General features: G+C 40.9%; 1 protein-coding gene across 2 annotated transcripts in view; it reads right to left on the bottom strand.

Annotated features, from left to right (window-relative positions):
* Nucleotides 1–313: 313 nt before the first annotated feature.
* The window catches only part of spast (spastin), a 62,191-nt gene continuing 37,113 nt past the window's right edge, over nucleotides 314–25,391 (bottom strand). For both annotated transcript variants that reach the window (XM_041188383.1, XM_041188384.1), the window contains 10 exons: nucleotides 24,088–24,162; nucleotides 14,966–15,037; nucleotides 14,454–14,529; nucleotides 14,211–14,302; nucleotides 11,313–11,392; nucleotides 10,099–10,141; nucleotides 9,210–9,289; nucleotides 6,199–6,269; nucleotides 3,450–3,490; nucleotides 314–3,151 (listed from right to left, as the gene is read on the bottom strand). In XM_041188383.1, the coding sequence (XP_041044317.1) occupies nucleotides 3,023–3,151; nucleotides 3,450–3,490; nucleotides 6,199–6,269; nucleotides 9,210–9,289; nucleotides 10,099–10,141; nucleotides 11,313–11,392; nucleotides 14,211–14,302; nucleotides 14,454–14,529; nucleotides 14,966–15,037; nucleotides 24,088–24,162 (759 nt within the window). In that variant the 3' untranslated portion in view covers nucleotides 314–3,022. The remainder of the gene's footprint in view (nucleotides 3,152–3,449; nucleotides 3,491–6,198; nucleotides 6,270–9,209; nucleotides 9,290–10,098; nucleotides 10,142–11,312; nucleotides 11,393–14,210; nucleotides 14,303–14,453; nucleotides 14,530–14,965; nucleotides 15,038–24,087; nucleotides 24,163–25,391) is intronic.

The following is a 25,391-nucleotide window of genomic DNA, read 5'->3' as shown; positions in this document are numbered from 1 at the left end:
TCTCTTTGACCAGGCTTTTGATTACTTGCCCCTAATATCTCTTTATATGTTTCTTTATACGGCTTGGTGTCAAATTTTCTTTTTGACAGCTCTCCAGTGGGATTTAAGAGGCTTTTAGCACTATATAAATGCAAGATGTTGATGTCAATGTAACATGGGCCATTTCCTCTGCTGTTTACCAAGGGTGCAATGCTACTTGCATTATCAACCTAACTGGTGCAGACATCCTCACAACCTATAGTAGTTCCCTTGCCAGACAGGCCTCTGCAGCTCTGCAACATAAAAAAATCACAAACCTCACAACATCCAAACATCGAATTAAAACTTTTATTTATCAATATATTAGACACGAAAAAACAAATGGATCAAAATAAATTGCTCATGCACGTGGATACAAAAAAATAAAAATAAAAGTGCCAAAAATACAATATTTACTAATTGGAACATTTTACCTTTCCCTAAACCGGTTTCAGCAGTACCAGGGCACTGGAACGACAACAGTGCTAAAATAAAACAAACAGAATCGCTGCCTACTCCTGAACACCATGCTCATGTTTAAACTTCCTACTCACGTCAAATCCAATGCAATGATGCACAAATCTGTTAAACTGTCATCAAAAAATTATCAAAGTTAAAAAGAGTCCACACATATCAGTTAATTGCTTTCTGCTAGTTAATGGTCATGTTCACAAGAATTTCGGCAGCGTGGGTTTGCAGTCTGCAAGCTTACTGCTGGAAAGTTTGCAATGGAAGAGAGTTACAGTTTCAAAGCACAGATCAAATCCAATAGCAAAGGTACATGGTATTTACCTTCAGGCTGTTTAATATTTCAGTGCTCTCTGAATTCTAGGACATTTTTCACTCCAGCTCTGCATTCGCTCTCACTGCCTTTGGCCACGGGTCCTGCTTTCAGACAGTCTGCAGCACAAGAGCTTTCAATAGTTACAAACCAGAAAAAAAAAAGGCCCCTTGGAATTGTTTGGTCTGGAGTTTCACAGGAAAGGGACCAACCTTTCACTACATAAAGTAATATACAAGTGGGTAGCTGCATGGTTTAGGAAATTACAGCCATTTTGAGAGGTAGAGTTGGTACAAAGGTCAATTAAAACCTGCAAACCTACTCCAGGAAATTGCCTGAACCTTCCAGCTCAGTTCACACTTCATCCTGATGAGAATCCCCACCCATTCAAGTGCAATTGAAAACTTTTCGGAATGAAGGCTCTTCCACTTGGAAATTAAAGGGAAGATGGCAGTGGCTTCTGGCAAGGTGACACTAATGCTTTACTACAGGATCACTAGGAATGTTCGCAAAAATGAAGCAGATAACCTGTCCCCATTTCTTTAAACGGTCAAATTCAGGCAACTGTAACCAGTCTAAGGTCAGGGAACAGTTGCATTTTGTTTGTACATTTTAGGCTTCAGGGTAATGCCTTTCTCTAGGAAAGAAAGCCTTGCATTTATAATGTGCCTTTCATCATCTCAGGATGTCCCAAAGCACTTTGCAGTCAATTAATTACTTTTTGAAGTATAGTCACTGTTAGTATAAAATAATTTCCTTTATAACATTAAAGTGTGATGGCTGGAATGAGACTAGAAATTTTGATACTACTGATGAACCTCCTGTGACATTGCTCACAGTTAAGACTGAACATGAGGGCTGTTGTTTGCTCAGGGGCATTGCACTAAGTTAAATAACTTTCTTGGCTAAATAACGGAATTGCTCACAAGTAAATGCAGTCTTCATACAGAGATCAATAAAGCGGCCATTTAAAAAAGACACTGGGTGATTTCATGTAAAGGCTGGTTAAAGGAAATGGACAGACTGTTTCTGGAGTTCTTTTTATAAATACTTTTTTCCTGAGTTCCAGCAGAAAGTTATGTAACATGGAAGTGTGATGGGCATGAAATACACACCAGATGTGTTTCTTTAAAAAACGGCTGGCAAATCTTCCGTCAAATTGCTCAGAATGAATTACAAGAGGAGGAGAATTATACCAAGCATCGTGTTTATATTAAAGGTAGACATTTTGAAGGGCTGTCTTTGCCTTAATATTGTCAAATGCCTGTGAGGAACACTTAACCCATGCTACCCTGGTAAAATATTTTCAATAGGTTCAGTTATGTGAAGAAATTATTTATTTAGAAAATTAACTGAAGTATTAGTTTTGATAATGCTGAATTTTGTAATAAGAGCTGTTTATCATGTAATGGTAGGAAAGCCATGCACTGAACTGGAGGCTCGAATGCAATCATGTTTCGCTATTCCTCCAACACCTGTAGGGGTTTTGTACCAAGTCTACCAGAGAAAAGCCGCACTGAAATATTGAACAACTGATGCAAAATTATTTATCAGTGGACTTGTTAGGAAATCAAGAGACCAGCTACTTGATATTAGGGGAGAAACACTTTCAGCACCTGGCACGCATTGCAAATGGTCTTCTTTCAAAGAAGACATTTCCAAGTGCGCAACCAGCAACTTATTTGGCACTGCTGAACAGGTCTGATAATCTGTTAGGAATGAATAATGCTGGTGCACCTTTTAAAGTAGATTAGGCATGGGGAGCAAAGGGACCAAACACACTAGGGCAAGCAAATGTACTGCAAACTTAAGGCACAAATCTTCTTACGGTTGTGCTTCTACTGTGTATACTCTGAACAGGGACCGACTTGTTTACACCAGGAACAAAATATACAAATCATGAAATATTTTTAACCATTGCTAGACCCTAAACTCCACTTTCACTGACAGCCAGCTACATGGTCCCAGATCCAGAGGCACAAAGATTCCTGAAACTCAATTTTAAAAAGGATATAGCACGTCATAGAAAGGATTCAGTTTTGTAAACTTGCCCCGTCAGTTTTAGTGCTCCTGATTCTGCATAAGAATCTGTGATGAAACAACTCTGGTATCCTGCTGAAGGCCAGAGGAGGTGCAGGCCAGTTGGTGCTGACAACCGATGATGCACTCTGATCAAGGAGAGTCCCTTACAGCAGTGATCAGAGCCCGTGCTGGTCTGACACCTCATGAATTAACAGCAGTGTCTCCATATTCCTCATTCCAGCGCTTGTACCCATCCAGAGTCTGAGGGCCCACGCTGCGTTTGATCTTCCTCCGTGAATCTTCGAAGTCAGTCAGTCTGATCTTTCTCACCTGGTCAGGCAGAAGAATACAAGGTGCAGTCAGGTCTGGTTAGGCAGCATTTAATCACTCTCACACACAACACTCCCTTGCTCCTCACCAACACCATTCCTCAATTCACCCCAATCTTATCCTTCACTTTGTCTCCTTATAAATGTACCACGAGTATCACCACACATGGTTTACTAGTAAAGCAACAAAATGATCAAAATCTCTGTCTTTAAAATGCTGTTATAATAAAGCAATCTGCTTTAACACCAGAAATTCCACACAAGTGCATTTTAAACAAACAGGTAGCAGTGAACCTTACCTCACTAGCAGCCATATTCCTCACTTCCTCTGGCTTGAGCTCTGAGCAAAAATAAAAACATGAAATTTTAACAATTCAAAAACTTCAAACCAGAGGTTGAAACAACATACATGAACACCTCAGCACTCTGAGACTAGGCTGGAGGGGGGGGCTGGAGGGGGCACACACCGGTATCAAAGTGGGTGTGGGGGGGGGCCAAGAGAGCAAGTGAGGGTTTGGGGGGAGGAGGAGTGTGTATTAGAGAGTGCGCATGTGGCAGGGGAGGTGAATGTCTATACATGTGCGTGGCAAGAGTGAGTGAGTGTGAGTGTGTGGTAGAGAGTGAGTGTGGAGAGGGGAGAGAGAGAGAGTGTGCGCGCGAAAGAGAAAGTGTGTGGCTTACTCAGTTTCAGGTTTTTCATTCACTCTCACCACCACATATCAATACATAACACACACACACACTCTCAGTGGGTGAAGATGAGTGAGTGAGCACCCGGAGTCTTGGAGCGAGCCAGACACACACACACACACACAGACCCTCTCACACTCTGGTCATTTTTATTAAAAACTCTTTATCTTAAGAATTCATTGCTATGACATTACTTTTGCTCAGTAATTGTTTCTTTTCTTAATAGCTCAACTATTTTTTGAAATTCAGTTTACTGTTGTGCTAAACCTCATCTTTCTGAAATTTACTCCCCCGCCCCCAAGAGAGAAAAAAATGCAAATGTGCCGACCCCCCACCCCGCCCCCTTTTTTTGTCTAAAAAGATTAGACAAGCCTGTTTTCAACTATTAGCACTACCTTCTCAAGGGTGGGCAATAAATGCTAGCTTTGTCATTGATGCCCATAATTCAGAAAATGAATTTTTAAAAAATAAATATTTACACCACTGCATCAACCAGTGAATTGCAGGTGGGGCTGGACTAAAGTCTTCAAGGTCATGGTGAAAACTATAGCAGAGTTTTCCTTCTACAGCTTTGTATTTTGCTGGAGAACCTATCATGAGTGGGAGATGGTTACATAACTCAGAATGGGTAAAATCTATCCCAGTCACTTATAACAGCTTCTCTAATCTCTTTTCAGTTAGAATCCCATTCAATACATCTTCAGCTATCAGAATGGTAGAATAGGGGGCTATTTAAAAAGGCAGAAGTGGATCAAGTTGAAGAATGTGTGTGTCCAATTCTGAGCATTATGCTTTAGGACAGGGGTGGGGAAACCCTGGCCTGGGGGCCGGATCTGTCCCGCGAGGAGATTTCAAAATTTGGCCCCACCCCACGTTGCACTCAGGACCAGCTGCCGCCATGTTCTGATGACTAAGCCTCGGCCACAGATGCCAAAGGCCCAGGCGGTGGAGTGAGAGTGAGGCCCGAGATCCAAGAGCAAGAGCGCAGAGCAGGGATAGGGAGCTACCGGCTGCCAATCGGGTGGTGAAGTGTGAGTAACCCAGACATCCACAGTGGGTGGCTCACTCAAGAGCTGTAATATGAAAAATCTGAGATCAGATCTCCAGGTCAACCATGACTAGGCTGGTCAGAATGATGTGCGCTGTCGGGGAAGTGGAGAATAAAGGAGGACAGGAAAAAATACTTTTATATCTTGGAACAGAAAATAGACAAACAAGTACTTTAGTATTCTTTATCCATTTCTAATAGCTTCCTATTATGCCATCTACTTTCAACAGGATAGTCATTGTACTAAATGCTCAGATCTCTTAACTCAGAACTTAATTTCCCAGATAGATCTGACAACAGAGATACAATCCTTTCCAGGATAGAGGAACCTTGAGACAGCACAGAAATTAGAAGTTCCACACTATAAACTTCATAGTGAGTAAACTAGGCAGGGGAGAAAGGGAGCAGGACACCTGCTCCATTGCCAACTCACCCCCCCCTCCATTGGTGTCCTAGTTCAGGGCTCAGCTCTTGCATACTGAGGAAGAGGCCCAGATGCAGCCTCGGACTGGGAGTTGGCCAGAGCCTCCGGTTGTTGAGTCACTGCCCTTGTTTGGTAGGGCGGGAAAGGAAAGCAAGCAAAAAGTTGAGCTTAATTTCAGGAGTGCTGCAATTGAGACTCAGAAGCTGTGCCACTCATTAAGGAAAAGCAAACTCAGCCATCACATTAAAGCAGAGGATGAGTTGAACATTTTTGATATTCTCTCTATAAAAAAGAGTAAATTAAGTTGGTTTTTAATGTGTGTTGGGCCCGTGACTGATTTCTTCTATGTGTGAGTGGCCCTTGATAAGAAAAAGGTTCCCTGCCCTAGCTTTAGGGAGTTGCCTTTGAGAGGATGCAGAGGAAATTTACCAGAATGGTACCAGTGATAAAGGGCTTCAGTTATGTGGAGAGAGGCTGGAGAAGCAGAGGCTGTCTCCCTAGACCAGAGCAAGGTAAATTGAGTGTAAATTATGAAAAGTTTTGATACAGTAGACAAGAAGAAACTGTTTCCAATGGCAGAAGGGTCAGTTGCCACAGGACTCAGATTAATGACATTGACAAAAGAACCAAGAGGGAGACAATGAGATTTGCTTTTATATGCTATGAATCATGATGATCTGGAATGCACTGCCTGAAATTTCACGGTGATGGACACAGATTCAATAATAAATTTCCAAAGGCAACTGGTGATAAAAAACTTGAGGGGAAAACTTGCAGGGCTGTGGGATTAATTAGACAGCTCTTTGAAAAGAGCCAGCACTGACACAAAGGGTAAAATGGCCATTTTCCATGTTGTATCTTTCAATGCCTCTATCACACCACCTACCTCGAATTGGACCTAAAGCTGCATCTTTCGCCAGTGCAGTCAGGTCACTCCCTGAATACCCTTCTGTCTGTCTGTAAGAAGGAGTGGAAAGATGAAAAATAGTACCTGCACACACAGACAATAAGATGGAACATTTACTGAAAATATTCAAGGTCTTTTGGATGAAAAAGCGACCCGTAAAGATGCTCCTGAATAAAGAGTCTCATGGAAGGACTTCAAAGGAATAATACAGAACTATGTTACCAGCCCAAACTACCAGGTGTCAAGCTATCCCAACAATACAAAACCTCAATAAAATTTCAACCAAATGGAATGTCAACTGTGTTTAGAAGATGGGAATCAATAGATTGGATGAGAGAGATGAGTGCTGAATAAGGTTTTAAAGGAGAGGGGAGGGAATTAGAGAGAAGGCACAGGCTGCTGAAAGTTCAGGGAACATGCTGACAAGATCGAGAGGACCAAAGGGTGTGGGGGGGAGGTTCGATCGGTAATTCTACACACTAAATAGGAATCCTCAGTGATTCATAGGGAATGCTGTAAACAGTGTCTTATTAAGGTGATTTTTTTCCAGTGATCTCAGCCAGCTTTGGAGCAGTAGTGTCCAAACTTACACAGGAGCACATCCACTGAATGAGGCAACATTGTTAAACACGGGGGGCGCGGCGGGGGGGGGGGGGGGGGGGGGGGGGGGGGGGGGGGGGGGTGTGTGTGTGTGTGTGTGTGTGTGTCTAGAACCATGGGAAACGGTCTCAGAATAAGGGGCAGGCCATTAGGACTGAGGTGGGGAGAAATCTCTTCACTCAGGGGATGGTGAATTCTTTGGAATTCTCTACTCCCCCACCAAGGGCTGTGGAAATTGTCACGGAGTATGTTCCAGACAGAGATTGATAGATTTTAGATATTAAAGATATCAAGGCATATGGAGAAAGTGCAAGAAAATAGCATTGAGGTACATGATCAGCCATGATCTCATTGAATGGCAGAGCAGGCTCGAGGGCCGAATGGCCTACTCCTGCTCCTATGATCCTAACGCAGCCCTTTCCAGACTTCCAGGCTCTCAGAATTCAATCTGGACTAAGCGACAATACAAGGGGGACTGAAAGGGGTCTGAACTATCTGGTCTTTGAAGGCCAGGGCCAGAGCCTGGGTATCTTAGAAAGCAAGGGATTGACAAAATTTTACAAACAAAGAATGTATGGAATAGCTTTTGGCTACAAATGTTATTGCGGAACATCACAAGATTTAATGACACCCCATTTACACTGCTGTCATCAATTTCAACCCAGCTGCCTTCAGACAACAAGCTGAAGGAACTGAAAGCTATAAGCCAAATTTAGGTGGAAGTGCAAGCTTTGTTTTAGGGGAGGTGATAGATTCATTAAACTATCTCTCTTTCAAAAGAAGGGTAAAGCAAGGTTGTCTATTCTATATATTGCGTTTATCAATGACCATAAGGAATAACTTCAGAGTGTCTGTTACAAAACCACATCCCTCCTTTTTTATGGGCTGCTTCATCTATTGCATTCTCATCATCATTTTGATCAATGGGCTAACAATGCCCTTATGAGCAATATGATGGTCTTACTTTGCTGACTAGATGACCTTTAAAGATATTGTGTGTAAGATAGGAGAACACAAGAACAGGAGGCCATTCAACTCCTCGATCCTGTTTCACCATTCAGTTAGATCATGGTTAACCTGTGCCTTAACTCCATCTACCTGATACAAGGGGCATCTGTCTCAATTGCTGGTTGACTTTGGTCCCTGAGAGCATTAAATTGTCAGACAATACCAAGTACAGGTTAAGCCTGATAGTTCTCCTTGATGGCTCAGAACTCCTGGGTTTGCAATGGAAGGGTTTTCTCTGGCTTAAATGCCTGATCCAGGAACAAGCTGTGGGGGTGGAATGTGGCAAGAAGGAGATGTGACTACAAGGACACACACACTGGTCTACACTGACCCATTGCTGAGTGTCCTAGAGGAGGAATCAACCTCACTATGAGCACAGCACGGCAACATCTCCACTCAGGAGCGTGGATTGAGCAGCTCATGAGAAAGCCTGGTACATGGCATTGGACTTGGATGCCTAGACCATAAAGATGCCAGTAATAATTTTCCAAAACTCTCTAGATTTGGGAATTGCATCTTTGGCTTGGAAACCTCCAAATGACACTATATATAACAGGGATTCAGGAAATGACAGGCCCCTCAGTTCGATATCAATTATGGGGAAGTTACTGGAATTTATTAGTAACTGAGTAACTGAGCACTTGGGTCAACTGCTAGTAATCATAGATTTGTGACAAGTACATTATATGTTTCACTAATCTAGTTACATTTTTTTTGAGAAGGTCACTAGCATGGTAGATAATAGCATTCAATAAGCTTCTGCACAAAATATTAGCTGCAATAATGGGGCTGCACGCTAATAGAGGTAACCTTGCGACATGGATAGATAATTAGTTGGGAGGGAGGAGACAAGAGAACAAGGATAATAGGATCGTTTGCTGACACTGGCAACCAGTATTCTCTAGGAAACTGTTCTCTGGCCTCAGCTTTCTTGAGTGAAGGATAGAGACATATATTAAGTGTGTAGATGACACTATGTATTAGCCTGGGAGGGGATATAGTGCAGATTCACAAGAATGATTCCAATAACCGGTTTAGGCCAAATGCTTAAAAATTAGATTATGAGAAAAGGTTGCATGCACTTGCCTCAAGTTGAAATGGTTCACCAAATCAAGATCAAAGGGTATTCCTCTAGTGGGAAAACCTAGAACAAGGCGCCACATTAAAGCCAGACCATTTAGGAGTGAATTTAGGATAGCTTGATTTTGATCCTCATACATGGTGCAGCTCAGTTACGGGGTTGCAACACCCCCACCTCCCCCCCCACCCCACCCCCCAACCAAAAAAAAAACCAAATCTGTGAAACGGAACAAAAATACCCCAGAAACAGCTCATCCAGGCTGTCCACTTCAACACTTCAAAAGGGATTACAAACGACTTACTTGGCCAGGTGTTCAAGGTCCTTTCGGTTCAGCGGATTCCCGTGTTTGGCCAAAAGATTTGTAATCAGCAACAACCGTGTCTGGGGAAGAGGATGACAGGAGAAAGAAGATGAAAGTTATACTGCAAAATTCTTCAGAAACTTAAACACATGTCACAATATGAACCACTGCTGTGCTTCTTCTGGTGGAAGATTTAGTTGGAGAATCTACATAGAGAACCCAGGGGGAGAGGACTAAAAGAGAGAGTTCTTCTATATTCATTGACACTTATTGGCTTCCCCATAGTTAAGAACATAGCTTAAGTGCTTTTACTCCAACCCAATGCTCCAGGACTAGAACAACCTTCTCTTCACAGTCATCCAAATGACCCGAGGTTCACAGTCCACCCCAGCAGCCACCCAAGTGTGTAAACAATTCTGTAAGCTCATATTCGCTAGAAATAAAATGTACTAAATAGGAGAGTGAAATGAGCTAACCAGACGAGTGCAAGCACATGTTTGTTTATCGTCCAATAGTTAAAGCTCATCCTGACATATAACATTACAATATTATCTCTCCGTCCCCCCCCCACACACCTTAAACCAGCTTATATTTCAACTCTTTCTTGGACTCAAACTCAAGTTCTGTCGAAGGGTCATGAGGACTCGAAACGTCAACTCTTTTCTTCTCCGCCGATGCTGCCAGACCTGCTGAGTTTTTCCAGGTAATTCTGTTTTTGTATTACAATATTAGGGTTGGTCACAGTGTGAGCCAAATTTATAAAAATGTCCAGTCTAGGGAGCCTGGAAATTCTGCAGCGTATATGAGGGGAGTTGACAAGATAATACTAGTGTACACTGATAAATAAATCATTTTTCATTTTGAAAAATTTCCAAAGTAGTTCACATACCTTTTCATTTGGTAGTGACACAAACACCCTCTTTGTAAAACGTCTGTAGGGGAGAAGAATAGAAATTGAAGATTGTTCAAACAATTACTCTTCTATTAAGTACACCAAGTGTTTTCAGAACGGTTTGATGCAATCCTGGTAGGTGTGCCTGATATTAGACACAGGTTAACTCACCTAAATTATCTTTATAAATCCGAGCATTCATAACTTAAGATCATAGAATGATATAGCACAGGTGGTGGCAATTTGGCCCATTGTGCTTGTGCTAGCTCTTTGACAGAGCTATTCAATTAGACCCACTCCCCTGCTCATTTCCCATGGGCCAGCAAATATTTCCCTTCAAGTGTTTATCCAGGTCCCTTTTTGAAAGGTATGATTGGGGAAGGGACATTAACCATGGTGTGGCCATATCTCTGGAGTACTTTGTACCATTCTGACACTATTTTACAACAAGGTTATCCAGGCATTGGTGACAATGCAGAATTGGGCAATCAAGCTGAGACATCTTGCTCATCTTCAAACAGTGCCCTTTTTGGCATCTTGAGAGGGTAAACTTGGCCTTGGTTTAATATCTCATCGGAAAGATGGCATTTCTGACAGTGCAGCACTCCCTCAGTGCTGCACTGGAAGTGTCAGCTTGGATTGTGGGCTGAAATCTTTGAGTGAGACTGGAACACGAGTGCGTGACTCAGGCAAGTGTGTTACCCACTAAGTGAAACAAAAGTTCTAATGTCACTGGACTAGCAAGTTCAAGCATAATTCAGGAAATGGAATGCTATTGTTGCATAGTCTGCTTTAACATCAGAATACACAGAAGTAGAAAATGCAGCACATTCTTTAGTTTAGACAGTTTTTGAATTAATGTCGAACATGCAGCCTTGCTAGCTAAGCTGCTGCAACAGAGCCTTCTAACAAAAAAGTTTTGTTCGGCAGAATAAAAGGTCATAGATGCTCAAACATCTGCTGATACATAGGCAGTCTGGTTAAAGTGCACATTTCTCCCCCAGTTCAAGCATCATTCAGTAATATTGAGCCAGCAAATTCCTAATGCTTACATTTTGCCCAGTTCAAAGAAGATCTCATTACGAAAAGGGATTCCTTGGCTGCATCAAATTTCCATCCAGACTGGTGAACTGTACATCTAAAACAGAGCACTGTAGTGTGCCAAACATGGCATTCCTAGCCTCAGAGCTACAGAGACACAGGCTACTCACCTAAGGACAGCCTCATCCAGCTCCTGTGGCCTATTTGTTGCTCCCATTACTAAAACTCTGTCATCCCCACTAGACTGTACCTAAAAACAAGTGAGAGATCTTGTCAATGCATATTATACCAAACATCACTTAGGTTGCTTTTTTAAAGGGACATTAATGTTCACGGTGATGTGACAAGTGATACGCTAGTAAAAAAAGTGAATCTTATTAAGTGTTCAAAAAAGGCTTATATTTCCATTTTTAACCACTCAATAACACCATAAAAAGTTGAATGGGTTATTTGAAATTCAAGTCTTACAGCAGTGAAACAAGTTAGTGCCCACTATTTCCGCCATTCCTTCATTGAAAGATGCCAAGTGCTCCACTGCTGGGAAGTTCAGGGGAGGGGAAGGATATTGACAAATGCATTTCCTATTGGTCAGGTACAGATCATGGGCTAATGGATCTCTTTCTTTTAAATAATAAATTTCATTGCAAATTTTTTAAAATTCTGTCTCGGGATGTGGTGTTGTTGGCAAAGTCAATATTTATTACCCATCCCGGGATGGGGTGGGGTCATATCAGTGGGAGATGGAGGCATGGCGCTAATGTCACTGGACTAGTAATCCAGAGGCCCAGATTAATGCTCTGGGGACACAGGTTCAAATCCCATCGCAGCAGATATTGGAATTTAAATTCAATTATTAAAAAATGTTTTTATTAAAAAGTAACAGTGGCTATGACAACTATTGCCAATTGTCATAAAAACCCATCTGGTTCACTAATGTCCTTCAGGGAAGGAAGTCTGCCATCCTTGCCTGATCTGGCCCACATGTGACTCCAGACCCACAGCAATGTGGCTGACTCTTAACTGCCCTTTGAAAATGGCCTAGCAAGCACTCAGTTCAAGGGCAATGAGGGGTGGGCAACAAATGCCAGTGACGCCCACATCCCATGAAATAAATAAATAGATAGGTGGTGGTGGTGGTGGGGCTTCTTTTCAAACTATTGGCAGCAATTTAATAGAACTGAGGGACTTGTTAGTTCACTTTGCAAAGCAGTTAAGAGTCAACCATGTTGGTGCAGAACAGGAATCACCTTTAGACCCGGGCCAGATAGGTTTCCTTCTTAAGGGATATTAGTGAGCCAGTTAGGTGATTATGACAATCCAACAGCTTCCTGGTAATTTTTACTGATGCTGGCTTTTTATTACCAGATTTTTAAAGTTAAATTCAAATTCACAAACTGCTGAGATCTGATTTTCATCTTCTGGATTACTAATTCAGTAACATTACCACTACACAATCCTACTCATAAGTTCCTTCAGAGGAATGAACCTGGAACAGTGAGTGGCACCGATATGAGGTATGTTTTGCCTGACAGCCATGCAGGTGATGGGCAACTCTCCATGAGGATGAAATCATTACAGGCTTGGATGCCAACCCTTTTGAAGTTTTAGCAGTGTAACGTGGACTATCTCTGAGAATAACCGTGTCACGAAGAGGAGTTTTAAAGGCTTCTGGTTGAATATTGTGAGGAATAGATCCAGAGGACATGCCTTGTACTTAAATTCAAAAGAAATCTGTAGAAACATCATTTCAGTGAGCGACTGGTCAATTGTGGAATAGGTTCCCCACGGAAGATAGTCAAAGCAGACAGTACTGATTGATTCAAACAAAATGAGATAGATAGTTCATTGGATTATTTTTAGTGGTTTATTTTGCTCTAATTTGCTCCAAATTTACAGTTGTAATATGATTTTTCTTAATTTGGTTCAGAAGTTTGAGTGGACCAAGCCCTTCCTCTGCAATTAGTTACATCATCCCTACCACCTGGACTTCAACGGAAATAAAAATTGTAAAATGGGCTGCTGGTCCACGGTCACCCCAAGTCAAAAATCAGGCCCAAGGAGTTAATGCCACACCACACAAGCTATTTGGAAGTGCAGATTTGATCCAACACTAGACGCAGTGGCCAACAAAATTATGCTAATCGCATACAGTTTCTATTTGCAGAAATGGAGTTTGTTCACACATTCCAGAGAAGAAACTGAATGTAGTGTTCAAATGTTTTCCTTTCATTGAAGCCAGAGTGTCTCAGCTGAACAGGACACAGAGATGCCACTATAAACAGGAGAAATTCAAGGTTGCAGGTGCGATTGGAAATCCCAATCTCAAATACAAAGCAAGGGAAGGTTCAAAGTCAAGACATTGGCTTCCTCCCATCTGGAACAAAAGTAGACTGCAGTAAGTCACAGTTGGAACCACAAGTCAAGGAGGCAGATAAGTCTTGGCAGAGAAAGTTCCATGAGAACAACTATTTCTTATAAGAAAAAGATTGCTGGCCTGGAAAATGAATTCAGTCCATTAATAGGGTCAGAGTGGCATCCTTTGTTATTTCTTGTGTGGTCAGCAGTAGTGTTAAATAGACTGAAGTTTACCGAAAATTATATTCTGTAGTGTGTGCGTGAAATAAACCAGCATCTTGATTAACAATTGATTTCAACTCACTAGAGTTTTAAAATCAGACTGCCTACTTGAAATGCATATCCAAGCTTGTAGTAAGTTGTACACACAATGAGGGGCTCTCATTGTCACAGCCTCAAGGTCACACAATCATTTCACTGGACAGTGAGTAAGGGCAAACTACAAAGTCCATTTACAGGAGAGTTCAGTGATGCTGAAAGTACACTAAAAACATACACCAGTGACATCCATTGTGATTGCAATTTGCAATGTTATCCCTCCTTGCGCTCCTCAATATTTGACAAAGCCAACCACTCCTTGACTATCTCCCTCTGTGGTCTAACATAGGTCAGGTTCAAATCTAGTTCTTGGGTGAAATCAATATTATAGCTCCCATTGTGCCATCCTGCCCCTACAAGTCAACATATTACACATTGTGACCACCTATACTCACCCCATCAAATTCTATTAAAAACTCTGTTTTTAAGCGTCGGCTTGCATCATGCTCTCCTTCTCTCCTCTCACAAAGGAGGCTGTCTATTTCATCTGCAAGAATCATCAACACATTTGTAAATAAGACAAAATCTCAGGTCAACAGACAGAACTTAAAGTGCCAGCACTACAAGTGTATAATGCTTCCAGAAAAGAACAAGTAATACTAATAGCAACGACTCACTGATTTTGGTACTGCACTCACCAATGAAAATGATGGATGGCTGAAGCTCTCTAGCTGCTGAAAAGAGAGCTCTCACTAATTTTTCTCCCTCTCCAACCTAAAACAGAAATGGTTCCTTAGAAAGTGATCAAACAGTTCAACACTCCTGTCGAAATAATTGTAAATTCCCAAAATATCACCAACATCAAAAGCTGTGCTTAACACAAACTACAATTAGAGTGTTTCAGTGCTTAATTAGCTACAGTAAAATTGGTTTCTTTTATTATAGTAATTTCTCATAGTATTTTAGTCTCCAGAGAAATATAAATTGCCATAAGTGAACAGTAAGGATATTTTGTTTTAAAAGTAAAACTGAGGCATTTTCCTCTCACTGCCACTGTTTCAGTCTCCACATCATGTACAATCCCCAGGTGAGGAGTTTCATCCCTGCCCCCTCTTCACTTTACAAAAGGTCAAAAATGGAATCAATAACCAAAAGCAAAATAAACTTTTCTAAAGCCTGCTCTCATTTGGAGGTTGTCATGGTTACTCACATATTTGGAGGTAAGGCTTGCAGCACTGATATTGAAGAATGTTGCATTGGATTCGGAGGCCACAGCCTTAGCCTAAATTAAAACAGTAGAGGTAACTGAGAAACAATAAATGCTTAATGCATAATACATCATTTAGGATGCGCACCAATTCCCTTTATTGAGATCTCAGACCAAACCTTATGACCTCTAAGAGCCAGGCCAATTGTGACACTTTTACTGTCAACGTAAGAGAGATCAATAACAATGATCTTGAAACCTTCTTGTTCTTATGAATGGGTCAGTACTTACCATGTGGTACATTAAGCGAGCTGAACATCAGAGCACTGCCAGTAACTAAGTGTGAACAATGACTTGGATTTACCTTGTGTCTCAAGATGGTTTACATACTCCAGCTATCTTTAAGGTTTATGACTTGCAAAAACAAATGTGGTAACATGTGCACACAACAAGATCTCCCAAACTACAATATGATGAATAACCAGTTAATCTGATATACAGCCTTGTGGAGGGTCTATGCCAGGAGCACAGAAAGGACATTAGTGGAAATGGCAAGTGCCTGATTAGTCATGAACTTGTTTCACATTGCTAGCACAGACTAATTTCAACCCCATGGTTTTTTTGTTGTTGTACACAGATTTAACAGGTTGCATGCATGGTGGTGACCTAAGTAAAGAGTTTTACCTGTGCAATGTTTTCAGTTTTGGTTTGGCTCAGTGGGTAGCCCTCTTCTAAGTCAGGTTATGGGTTCAAGTCTTACTCCAGTGACATGGGCATAAATACTGCACGACTGACACTTAGCTGATACTGCTTAATAGAGAAGCATTGAGGCAGAAAGCCAGGAAGCTTCTGATCTTCAACAATTTGCATTTATATCAAACCTTTAACACAGCAAGAAGTCTTAAGGCACTTCACAGGAGCATAATCAGAAAAAAATAATTACTAACAGTGTTATGGGATTCATCTGAAAGAAGTTGCACTGGGAGGAAAGGAGGGATGGACGGACAGACAGACAGCAGGAGGGAGGGATGGACATAATAAAGGGAAGGGGGAAAGAAGTCTTGCAATTATATAGTGATTTTCACAAACACCCAGCATCTCAAAGTGCTTTACAGCCAACAAAGTACTCTGTGAAGCGTTGTCACTGTTAGATTGTAGGAAATGCAGCAGCTAATCTGCATTCAGCCAACTCCCACAAACAGCAATTGATAATGATTAAATAATGTTTTTTGGGATACTGATTGAGGGATAAATACTGGCCAGAGCACCGGAGATAACTCCCCTGCTCTTCTTTGAAATCATGCCAATTTTTGTTTCTGTCACATCTACTCAAGCAAGCAGGTAGAACCTCGATTTAACCTCTCATCTGAAAGACAGCACTTCCAACAGTGTATTACTCCCTCAGTACAGCACTGGAGTGTCAGCCTCAATTTCTGTGCTGAAGCCCTGGAGCAGGACTTCAACCCACAACCTTGTGATTCAGGGATAAGCATGCTATCTTCTGAGCCACAGCTGACACCATCAAGCAAGTGTCAGTCGAGTAGTATCTATCCTCAAGTCACTGGAGTGGGACTTGGACCCACAACCTGACATAGAAGAGGGCTACCCACTAAGCCAAAGCCAAACTGAAAACATTGCACAGGTAAAACTCTTTACTTCAGGTCAGCACCATGCATGTAATTAACCTGTTAAATCTTTATACAACAACAAACAGGTCATGGGGTTGATATTGGTCTGTGCTAGCAATGCGAAATAGGTTAATGATGAATTGGCAGACATTTTCCATTTCCACTAAGGTCCTTTCCGTGCTCCTAGCAAAGACCCTCCACAAGACTACATGTCCAACACAACTCACCTTACCTAGCTTCAGATGTGAGATAAGCTACTTGAAATATAGCTGCTTCGATGACCCTGTAACATCATTAGTCACTAACATCAATAGTGTACACACATCTTTCAAGGAAGCACTTCTGTCAATACTGCATTCTGTACAGCAACATAAAGGATGGCATTCTATTAGGTATGAGAACTAGGATGAGCTGGGATATCCTTTTAACAAGAGTGGGGCCTTCATGCAAGAGTTTGAACTGTAATTCTAGTCTGTCTGAAATATCCAATCACCAAGAAAGATGAAGGTGGTCAGGGGCCGTGGGTTCTTTTCTTTGTTTGCATTTTAATCTCTGTATCTGTATTTTAGACAATAATTTTATCACTTTTACTTATTAACTTTGAGTAGTAGTGGTTTTATAATAAACTATCCTTTATGTTATTTAAGAACAAAGCTTGACTGCTGTGTTATTTTAAATGGAACCACTCATTTAAAGGGGGCTACATAAACACACACAAATCCTTAGCTCACAAGCCACTTTGAATGAATGCCTTTTACGTGGTCATGATACTTAACAAGCACACTTAACAAGCATTACAGAAGTGAACTGTTGTAAAGGATGACTTTTTTTAAGTTTAATTCCAGTCTATGTTTAAGAATTAATGAATAGTTTTGCCCTTCCTATTAATTTTGCAGGTGTCACAATCGCCTACGTTTTCCTCAAAATGAGTGCAGCTGAGGAAACTAAGTGCAGACTTGGAGTTTGGTGGGTAAGAGAGTTTGGTGAAGGCCGGGGGGGGAAGGAGGTGTTTGTTTCCTTTTTCTATCTTTCACACCCTGTAGAAGCTGGTTCTTGCTCTACTACAGGGAAAGGAGCTAGGTGTTTGATAAATATCTGGTGAGTCGTTAAGGTCTATTCTATTCCTAAGGTTTAAAATAGTATGCAAATTGGTGACAAAGTCATTAAAATATATAAAAAAGCAACATAAGTGAATAGAATAATTAAGTAATTATTTAAAATACATTAAGGTTGGCAGCATAGGTGATGTGTCAAGGCTGCAGCAGTGGGAGCTCCTGGTTAACGTTTTGATACAGCGCAAACATATCTGCAGTTGTGTTTGCAGCTCGAGGAACTTCGGTTCAGAGTCATTGAGCTGGAGGCTGAGCCGCAGACTCAGACACATCAGGTAGAGGGAAAGTTACTTGGATGCTTTATACCAGGAGACAGCCACACCATTTAGGATAGGGTCTTCTAATTTGGTCAGTGGTCAGGGACAGGAGGGTGCGACTGCGAGTGAGTCAGGTAAGGGGAACCAGAGGGCAGGAGTACTGGAGTGTGAACCTCTGCAATTGTCTAATAGGTTTCAGGTTCTCTCAGCTGGTTTGGATGAGAGCAAGGGCTGGTGAGCAATCTGACCATGGCACTGTGGTACAGGAAGTCATCTAAGTTGGGGAGCAAAAACAAATGTAGTGGTAGTAGGGGACAGTACAGTGAGAGGGATTGACACTGTTCTCTGTAGCAAAGAGCAAGAATCCAGACTGCTGTGTTGCCTGCCTGGAGCCAGGGTTCGGGACATCTGCTCAGAGTTGGAGAGGAACTTGCAATGGGAGGAGGAGGATCCAGTTGTCGTGGTTCTACAGCATAGGTAGAACTAGGAAAGAGGTTCTGCATAGAGAGTATGAGGAGCTAGGTACTAAATTGAAAAGCAGAACCTCAAAGGTCATAATCTCTGGATTATTACTTGAGCCGCGTGCAAATTGGCATGGGGTATATAAAATGAGAGATGAACACATGGCTCAAGGAGTGGTGTGGGAGAAGTGGGTTCCAGTTTGTAGGGCATTGGCTCCCGTACTGGGGAAAGTGGGGGTTCCACTATTGGACGGTCTACACCTGTACCATGCTGGGAGGAGTGTTCTTGCGAAACACCAAACTAGGTAAGTAGAGAGGGTTTTAAACTAAATGATAGAGGCAAGGGATCAAATGTGGGAAGATGTGGTATTTCAAAGAGTAGAGACAAGGTAAGAGAGGAAAATAGTTAAATGGGAAATGAGGGTCAGCAAATGGCAGGAAGGGACAAAGAGAAAAAAACCTAAGAATGCACCAAGGATCAAGACTAGATGTCACAAAGATAACAGACAAAACTAAAGGCTCTGTATCAGAATGCACGTAGCATTCACAACAAAGTAAACGAATTGATAGCACATGTTGAAGTAAATAAATATGATCTGATAGCCATTATGGAGACTTGGCTGCAGGATGACAAGGATTGGTTCCTGAATATTGAGGGGTATATGACCTTCAAGAAGAATAGGAAGCTAGATAAAGGTGGAGGGGTAGCATTGTTAATCAAGGATGGCATTGGTGCAATAGTTAGAGATGGTCTTACTTTAGGAGATCAGGATGCAGAATCGGTTTGGGTGGAGATAAGGAATATAGGAGAAAGAAGTCACTAGTGGGAGTGGTCTACAAACCTCCTGACAGTAACCACAATGTAGGACAAAGTATAAAAGAAATATTGGGTGCATGTGATAAAGGGACGGCAATAATCATAGGTGAATTAATCCACATAAAAACTGGAAAAATCAGACTGACAATAATATCCTGGATGAGGAGTTCATAGAATGCTTTCAAGATAGTTTCTTACAGCAGCATGTTCTGGAACCAACCATAGAGCAGGTTCTGGAACCAACCAGAGAGCAGGTTATATTAAGCTTGGTATTGTGTAATGTTACAGGATTAATTAATGATCTCATGGTAGAGGCACCCCAAAGTAGCAGTGACCACAATATGATTGAATTTTACATCCAGTATGAAAGGGAGAAGAGTGGATCTAAGACTAGTATTTTAAATTTAAATCATAGCAACTATGTAGGCATGAAAACTCAGCTAGCTGAAGTTAACTTAGATACTAGTCTAGGGGATAGGTCAATAGAAAAGTAGCGACAGACATTTAAGAGGATTTTTCAGAATACTCAGAATAAGTATATTCCTATGTTAAGAAAAATTCTAAAGTGAGGACCCACCATCCATGGTTAACTAAAGAAGTTAGGGAAAGCATCAAGCTTCAGGAAAAAGCATATAACTGCGCAACGATGAGTGGCAGGTCAGGTGATTGGTCAGATTATAAAAGACAGCAGATAATGACCGAAAGGTTAATCAGGGGAAAGAAATTAGTGTATGAGAGGAAGCTAGCTAGAAACGTAAGAACGGAAAGCAAGAGTTTCTTTAGGTACTTAAACAGGAAAAAAGTAAGTAAAGTGAGTGTTGGTCCTCTACAGAGTGAGAATGGGGAGTTAGTAGTAGATAATAAGGAAATGGCAGATAAAATAAACAAATATTTTGCTTTTGTCTTCACTATAGAGGATATAAAAACATTCCAGTAATATCTATGAATCAGGAGATGGAGGGAAGAGAGGAACTTTGCGAAATTACCATCACTAGGGAAGTGGTCACTGAGCAAATTGATGGAGCTGCAGGCTGACAAGTCTTCGGGTCCAGATGGACTTCATCCTAGGGTCTTAAAAGAGGTGGCTAATGAGGTAGTAGGTGCATTAGTATTAATTTTCCAAAATTCCCTAGATTCTGGAAAGGTTCCATCAGACAGAAAGTAGCAAATATAAACTCTCTATTCAAGGGAGGGAGGGAGGCAGAAAACAGGAAACTATAGGCCAGTTAGTTTGACGTCTGTAGAGGGGAAGGTGTTAAGAGTTGATCATTAAAGCGGTTATAGCTGAACACTTAGAAAAACATAAGGTAATCGGGAAGAGACAGCACAGTTTTGTGAAAGGGAAATCATGCTTGTTATGAGGTGGCAGATGGTGTACCAGGCTTATCAAATCCATGAGGGAAACTTGATTGCGCTATCACAACGGTTTTGCAATTTGTATTTATTTTGAGATGCATGCACATAATTCAGAAGTAATAAGTACACCAAGATACATAGAGATTTTTTTAAAAACTAAATTAAAATAATAACAAAAGAGAAGATTTCAAGCACATACATAGAACTACAAATTACTACTATAATAACTTCTAAAATCCTTAAGCTGACTCTGTTACACCCCCTTTAAGGCAATGGTCCAAAAACAGATCTTAGATTTTAAACAGATCCAGCAAACTAACACAATGCCCTGGACAGTGGAATTCCAAATGGCTTTCTCCCCCAGCTTTGATTTCGATAGAGGGCTTATGCACAAATACTGGAGGCTTCATTAAAGCTATTTCACACACTTCTGTTAGATCTCACAATGCCTTCTCCATATAGCCTCATCCTCCTTTATATATTTTTATCTCTTTTAATATGTAAATTCTATTGTTTCATAAGTCTTTGTAACTGCATCTTCCCCACAATATAAAAACTTTCATGCTGCCACTATATATTGTCAGTAACCTTTGGGGAAAAATAAACAAATTCCTTAGCCTTGCTTATCTGGCTATTTGTAAACAACCTAAAATCCCTTTGAAATCCAAATTCCCCTTCATCTGTCTAAAAATATAAATTCCCTTCACACCTCACATACTAAGCCAGTATTCCTGTTTACACATTAGCGCACCTAGCTTGTTTTGATGAGTCAAAGCTTGCAGTCTATTTGACTCCAAATGTAATTAAATCACACACAGACAGACCCAACTATTTACCCCATAAACCTACTTTACAATAAACCAGAAAAATATTATGAAAATTATTATACTCCCATGACATGCTTAACTAATTTATTGGAGTTATTTGAAGGAGTAATATGTGCAGTGGATAAAGGGGAGGCTGGAGACATGCTGTACTTGGATTTCCAGGTGGGTAGTCCAGAACCAGGGGGCACCATTTTAAAATTAGGGGTCGCCCTTATAGGACAGAGACGAGGAGAATTATTTTCTCTCAGAAGGCAGTAGAAGCATGCCATTGAATATTTTTTAAGGCAGAGATGTATTGAATCCTTTGCCTAACAAGAATCTGAGGTTAAAATCGGGGGTGGATGGGAATGTAGAACTCAAAACACAAACAGGTCAGCCACGATCTCATTGAATGGTGAAGCAGGCTTGAGGGGCTAAATGGCCTACGTCTGCTCCTATTTTGCATGTTATTTACTTTTTGTGGACTTTCAGACATAGAACGAAAACTTTAGTGTTTGTTGTGGTTTGTACATACAGCAGTTGGTCACCACCGATCACGCTGACAACAGGCTGGTGTGCCAATTCAGTAGCACCGCAGAGCCACATTGACACTACATAATGACATGAGCCTTCCCATGGTGCCCCACATTTTCCAGATGTTACAATCTCCACAGAGACCAATAACTTTTAAAAAGATATTCAAATTCCAGTTACCGACTAGAAGTATCGCACAACAAGATTTCAAGTTTTAAGGTTTTTAACATAACAAACTAAAATCAACATTGAGTAAGCACTATTTCAATAGGCAACTTATACTCTAAACTACAGAAGATTTTACACATTTAACTTATAAGTGACTGAAAATAACCTCTACCCCCTACATGGATATTCTTTGTCCCTTATGCGCACACTTAATTCTTCAGGAACTAACCCAAAACTATTCTCAACTCCCAATGGCCTGCTTCCTTTTTCCCTTTTCCAGCCGGATAATTTCTAATCCCCAATCTGCTTTTCAAGATGAGGGTTACCTTGGAGATCCCTTCCTCTAGCCAAAGCTAGGTGAAACTTCCTGTCTAATTTAAATACTCATGAACTTGCTTTCTTCAATCGGAGCGCAAGTTCCCACTTGCATTCTGTGTGGTGAACAATAGAGAGTAGCTGCCTCTCTCTCAGATTCTTGCAGACTCACTTATCTGAAGTTCAGGGATATCTTAAGAAATCTATAAGCTGATACTATAATGGCTTGTTTTGGACTCTTTCCATCTCAAAGCCCATCTCCATGGCAATATGAATCATATGGGAATTGTATCAGGTAGAAATGCTAATTAGCTATGCTGAAGACCCACAACTCCACTCTATCTTGGAATTAAATAGACAGTTTAAACTATAACCGTAAGCAAAACCTGACAATTCTAATACCTCCCTGGGAGACCGAGAGCCTAACAGTCTACCCATGCTGGTCATTATTTACAGGTGTGAATATCTCTCACCATTTTCTCAGTAAGACAACCTGGGCTCTCTTTTAACCACCAAGCCACCCAAGCTTGTTGTCGGGCAGAATTCAGAACTGGCCACAAACCTCTTTCATTTCTCCATTTTACCCTAAATTAAAGAGTCAGCCCCAAAACATAACCTTACATATTTCACATTTATAACAGTCACCAAGGGAGTTCATAACTTGCAGTCACAGCTAGGTCAATAACGAGCAAAAGCCACTTTGTGCGTTGACTTTCATGATTATAATTTTAAAGGAATACTGTGGTGTGACTAGAACCAATGCAAGGGACAGTCAGGCTGTATTTTCTGCAGTCTCAAACAGCATTTCTGAACGCAGATCATTGGAATCCACTCAAGACTGTTGAGTATAAGTCAGCAAATTCATCTATTGCCTGCATGATCAGCAGTGACCAGCTGCTGTACATACAAGCTCCAAACAGGATCAAACACAAGTCTACACTCTAAAGCTGAAAGTTTACAAAAAGTAAGGAAGCCATGGATGATTGTAACATCTGCTCAAGCTGGTGAAAGGCAGAAGGAGAGGGGAAACTAATCATTAATCCTTAGACAAAGGCTGGAATTAAACTTAAAATAGGTCATTCCTTATAACAGCTCATTTCAACAACTCATATTAGGTGTAGCACCCTTTGCTGCACAGGGAAGTGTGTGTAGCATCTCTCATGACCTCAGGATGTCCCAAACTGATAATGAAGTGCTTTTTGAAGTGCAGTCACTGTTGTAATGTAGGAGATGCATCAGTCAATTTGTGTGCAGTAAGGCTGCACAAACCACCATACGCTTATGACCAGATAATTTGTCTTTAGGTGTTGGTTGAGGGATAAATATTGGCTGGGAATCAGAGAAGAAATCACATGCTCTTCTTTGAATTTGTGCCATTTTACATCCACCTTAGGGAGCCCCGGTTTAACATCTCATCCTAAGCACCACTTTATTCTCTCCCTCATTGTTGTGCCAGCCTAGATTATACACTTGCATTTCTGGAGAGCACAATCTTTTAACTCAATAGAGTAAAGTGTGGCCCACTGAGCCATGGCCAACATCATAACTTAGTTAATTCATATAAGTTAAATCAAATCAGGAAAAGGATAGTGCAACAGGTTGTACAGTAATGATATTATGGACACATCAATGCTGTGTTTATATATTAATGTACATTTAAAACATACGTACCAGCATGGTCTTCCCATTCCCTGGAGGGCCAAATAGCAGCAATCCCCGAGCAGGAGCTCTCAGTCCAGTGAACAACTTACAGAAAAAGAAAGAGGAAAAATTAACAGAAAGCTGACTGCAAACTGTACCATTTCTTACATCAGAAACCTCCAAAGACAGACAGAAGGTCATTAATGGAAGAACTTGCATTTGGAAAAAGTCTTTCATGTGACACAAAAATGGCATCCTTAGGACCCTGCAGCTAATTAATTATTTTTGAACTGCAGTCACCATTTTGCTTTTGGAAAACATTTTGTGCACACCATGCTGTATGCTTACAGAGCAAAACACTTCATTCCCCCAACAACCAGCACAATTTCTCAAAGTCCGGACTGGCTCTCAAGGTGAGGCCCTTCCCACATATAGACATTAGAACTATCCCAGGAACAGAGAAAGGACCCAGTAAATCAACAGCCTAATATGAAGAAAAACTTCACTTTACAGGAGCTCTAACGACATTTAATACATTGTCATGAAGAGATGTTAATGTGTATAATGTTATTGGGAATTATTTTTAAATTGGACTTGTAGCAGGGTCTGTGTCTATGTGTGTCTCCGAGCGTGTTTTAGTTGGATTAAAGCCAGCCCAGTCCGGGTGCTTTGATGTATAATAGTTTGAGATGTTAATTAGATAAACATAAGGATAGAAGGTGCATTTGCATTTGTTGAATAAATTATTCAAAAGAATGGGTAAAATCTTGCACCTAGCTGGGAGACACCGAGCAATGTGTTTATATTACTAATAAAATTGGTGGAATGAAAGGACTATTGTTAATAGGTAAAATTACAAAACCTAGTAATACAATGGAAAATTTATATTCAAAGGGAAAGCAAGGTATAGACAGAAAGGAGTTATGTGTGTGCAGGTCAAAAGCATTCAAGGTCCAACCAGCCTGTAAGCCTAGGATGGTATCTGCACAGCAACCTCATTTTGAATTTGCACGGTCAAATGTGCTTTGCCTGCTGTCTGTTTAAAGTCTATGGGTTATTGTTGACTTGGTGAAGAGTTACCTGGGAGTGATTAATTTGGGAATTTGTTTAAATGTTATTATGGTAGTAATTTGTAGGCATGTCTGTGTGTTTAATTTATTGTTAAATTAAAAAATGTTTAATTTAGTTTTATATAAAAAAAGCCTCTTGAGGCTTGGTGGTTTTATTTCTGAATTCAGAGCTTCATCTCAAACATACCAATTGAAAATTTAGGTTAGGTCAGTTGTTTAAGTTTCCTTCTGGGATTTAAACAACTCAGCCTTTAGAACTGCTGC

This window comes from Carcharodon carcharias, chromosome 5, assembly GCF_017639515.1.
Source record: "Carcharodon carcharias isolate sCarCar2 chromosome 5, sCarCar2.pri, whole genome shotgun sequence".
In the NCBI taxonomy this organism is placed as follows: domain Eukaryota; kingdom Metazoa; phylum Chordata; class Chondrichthyes; order Lamniformes; family Lamnidae; genus Carcharodon; species Carcharodon carcharias.
The sequence above is the reverse complement of the archived record's forward strand: the minus strand, read 5'-3'. Positions and strand labels throughout refer to the sequence as shown.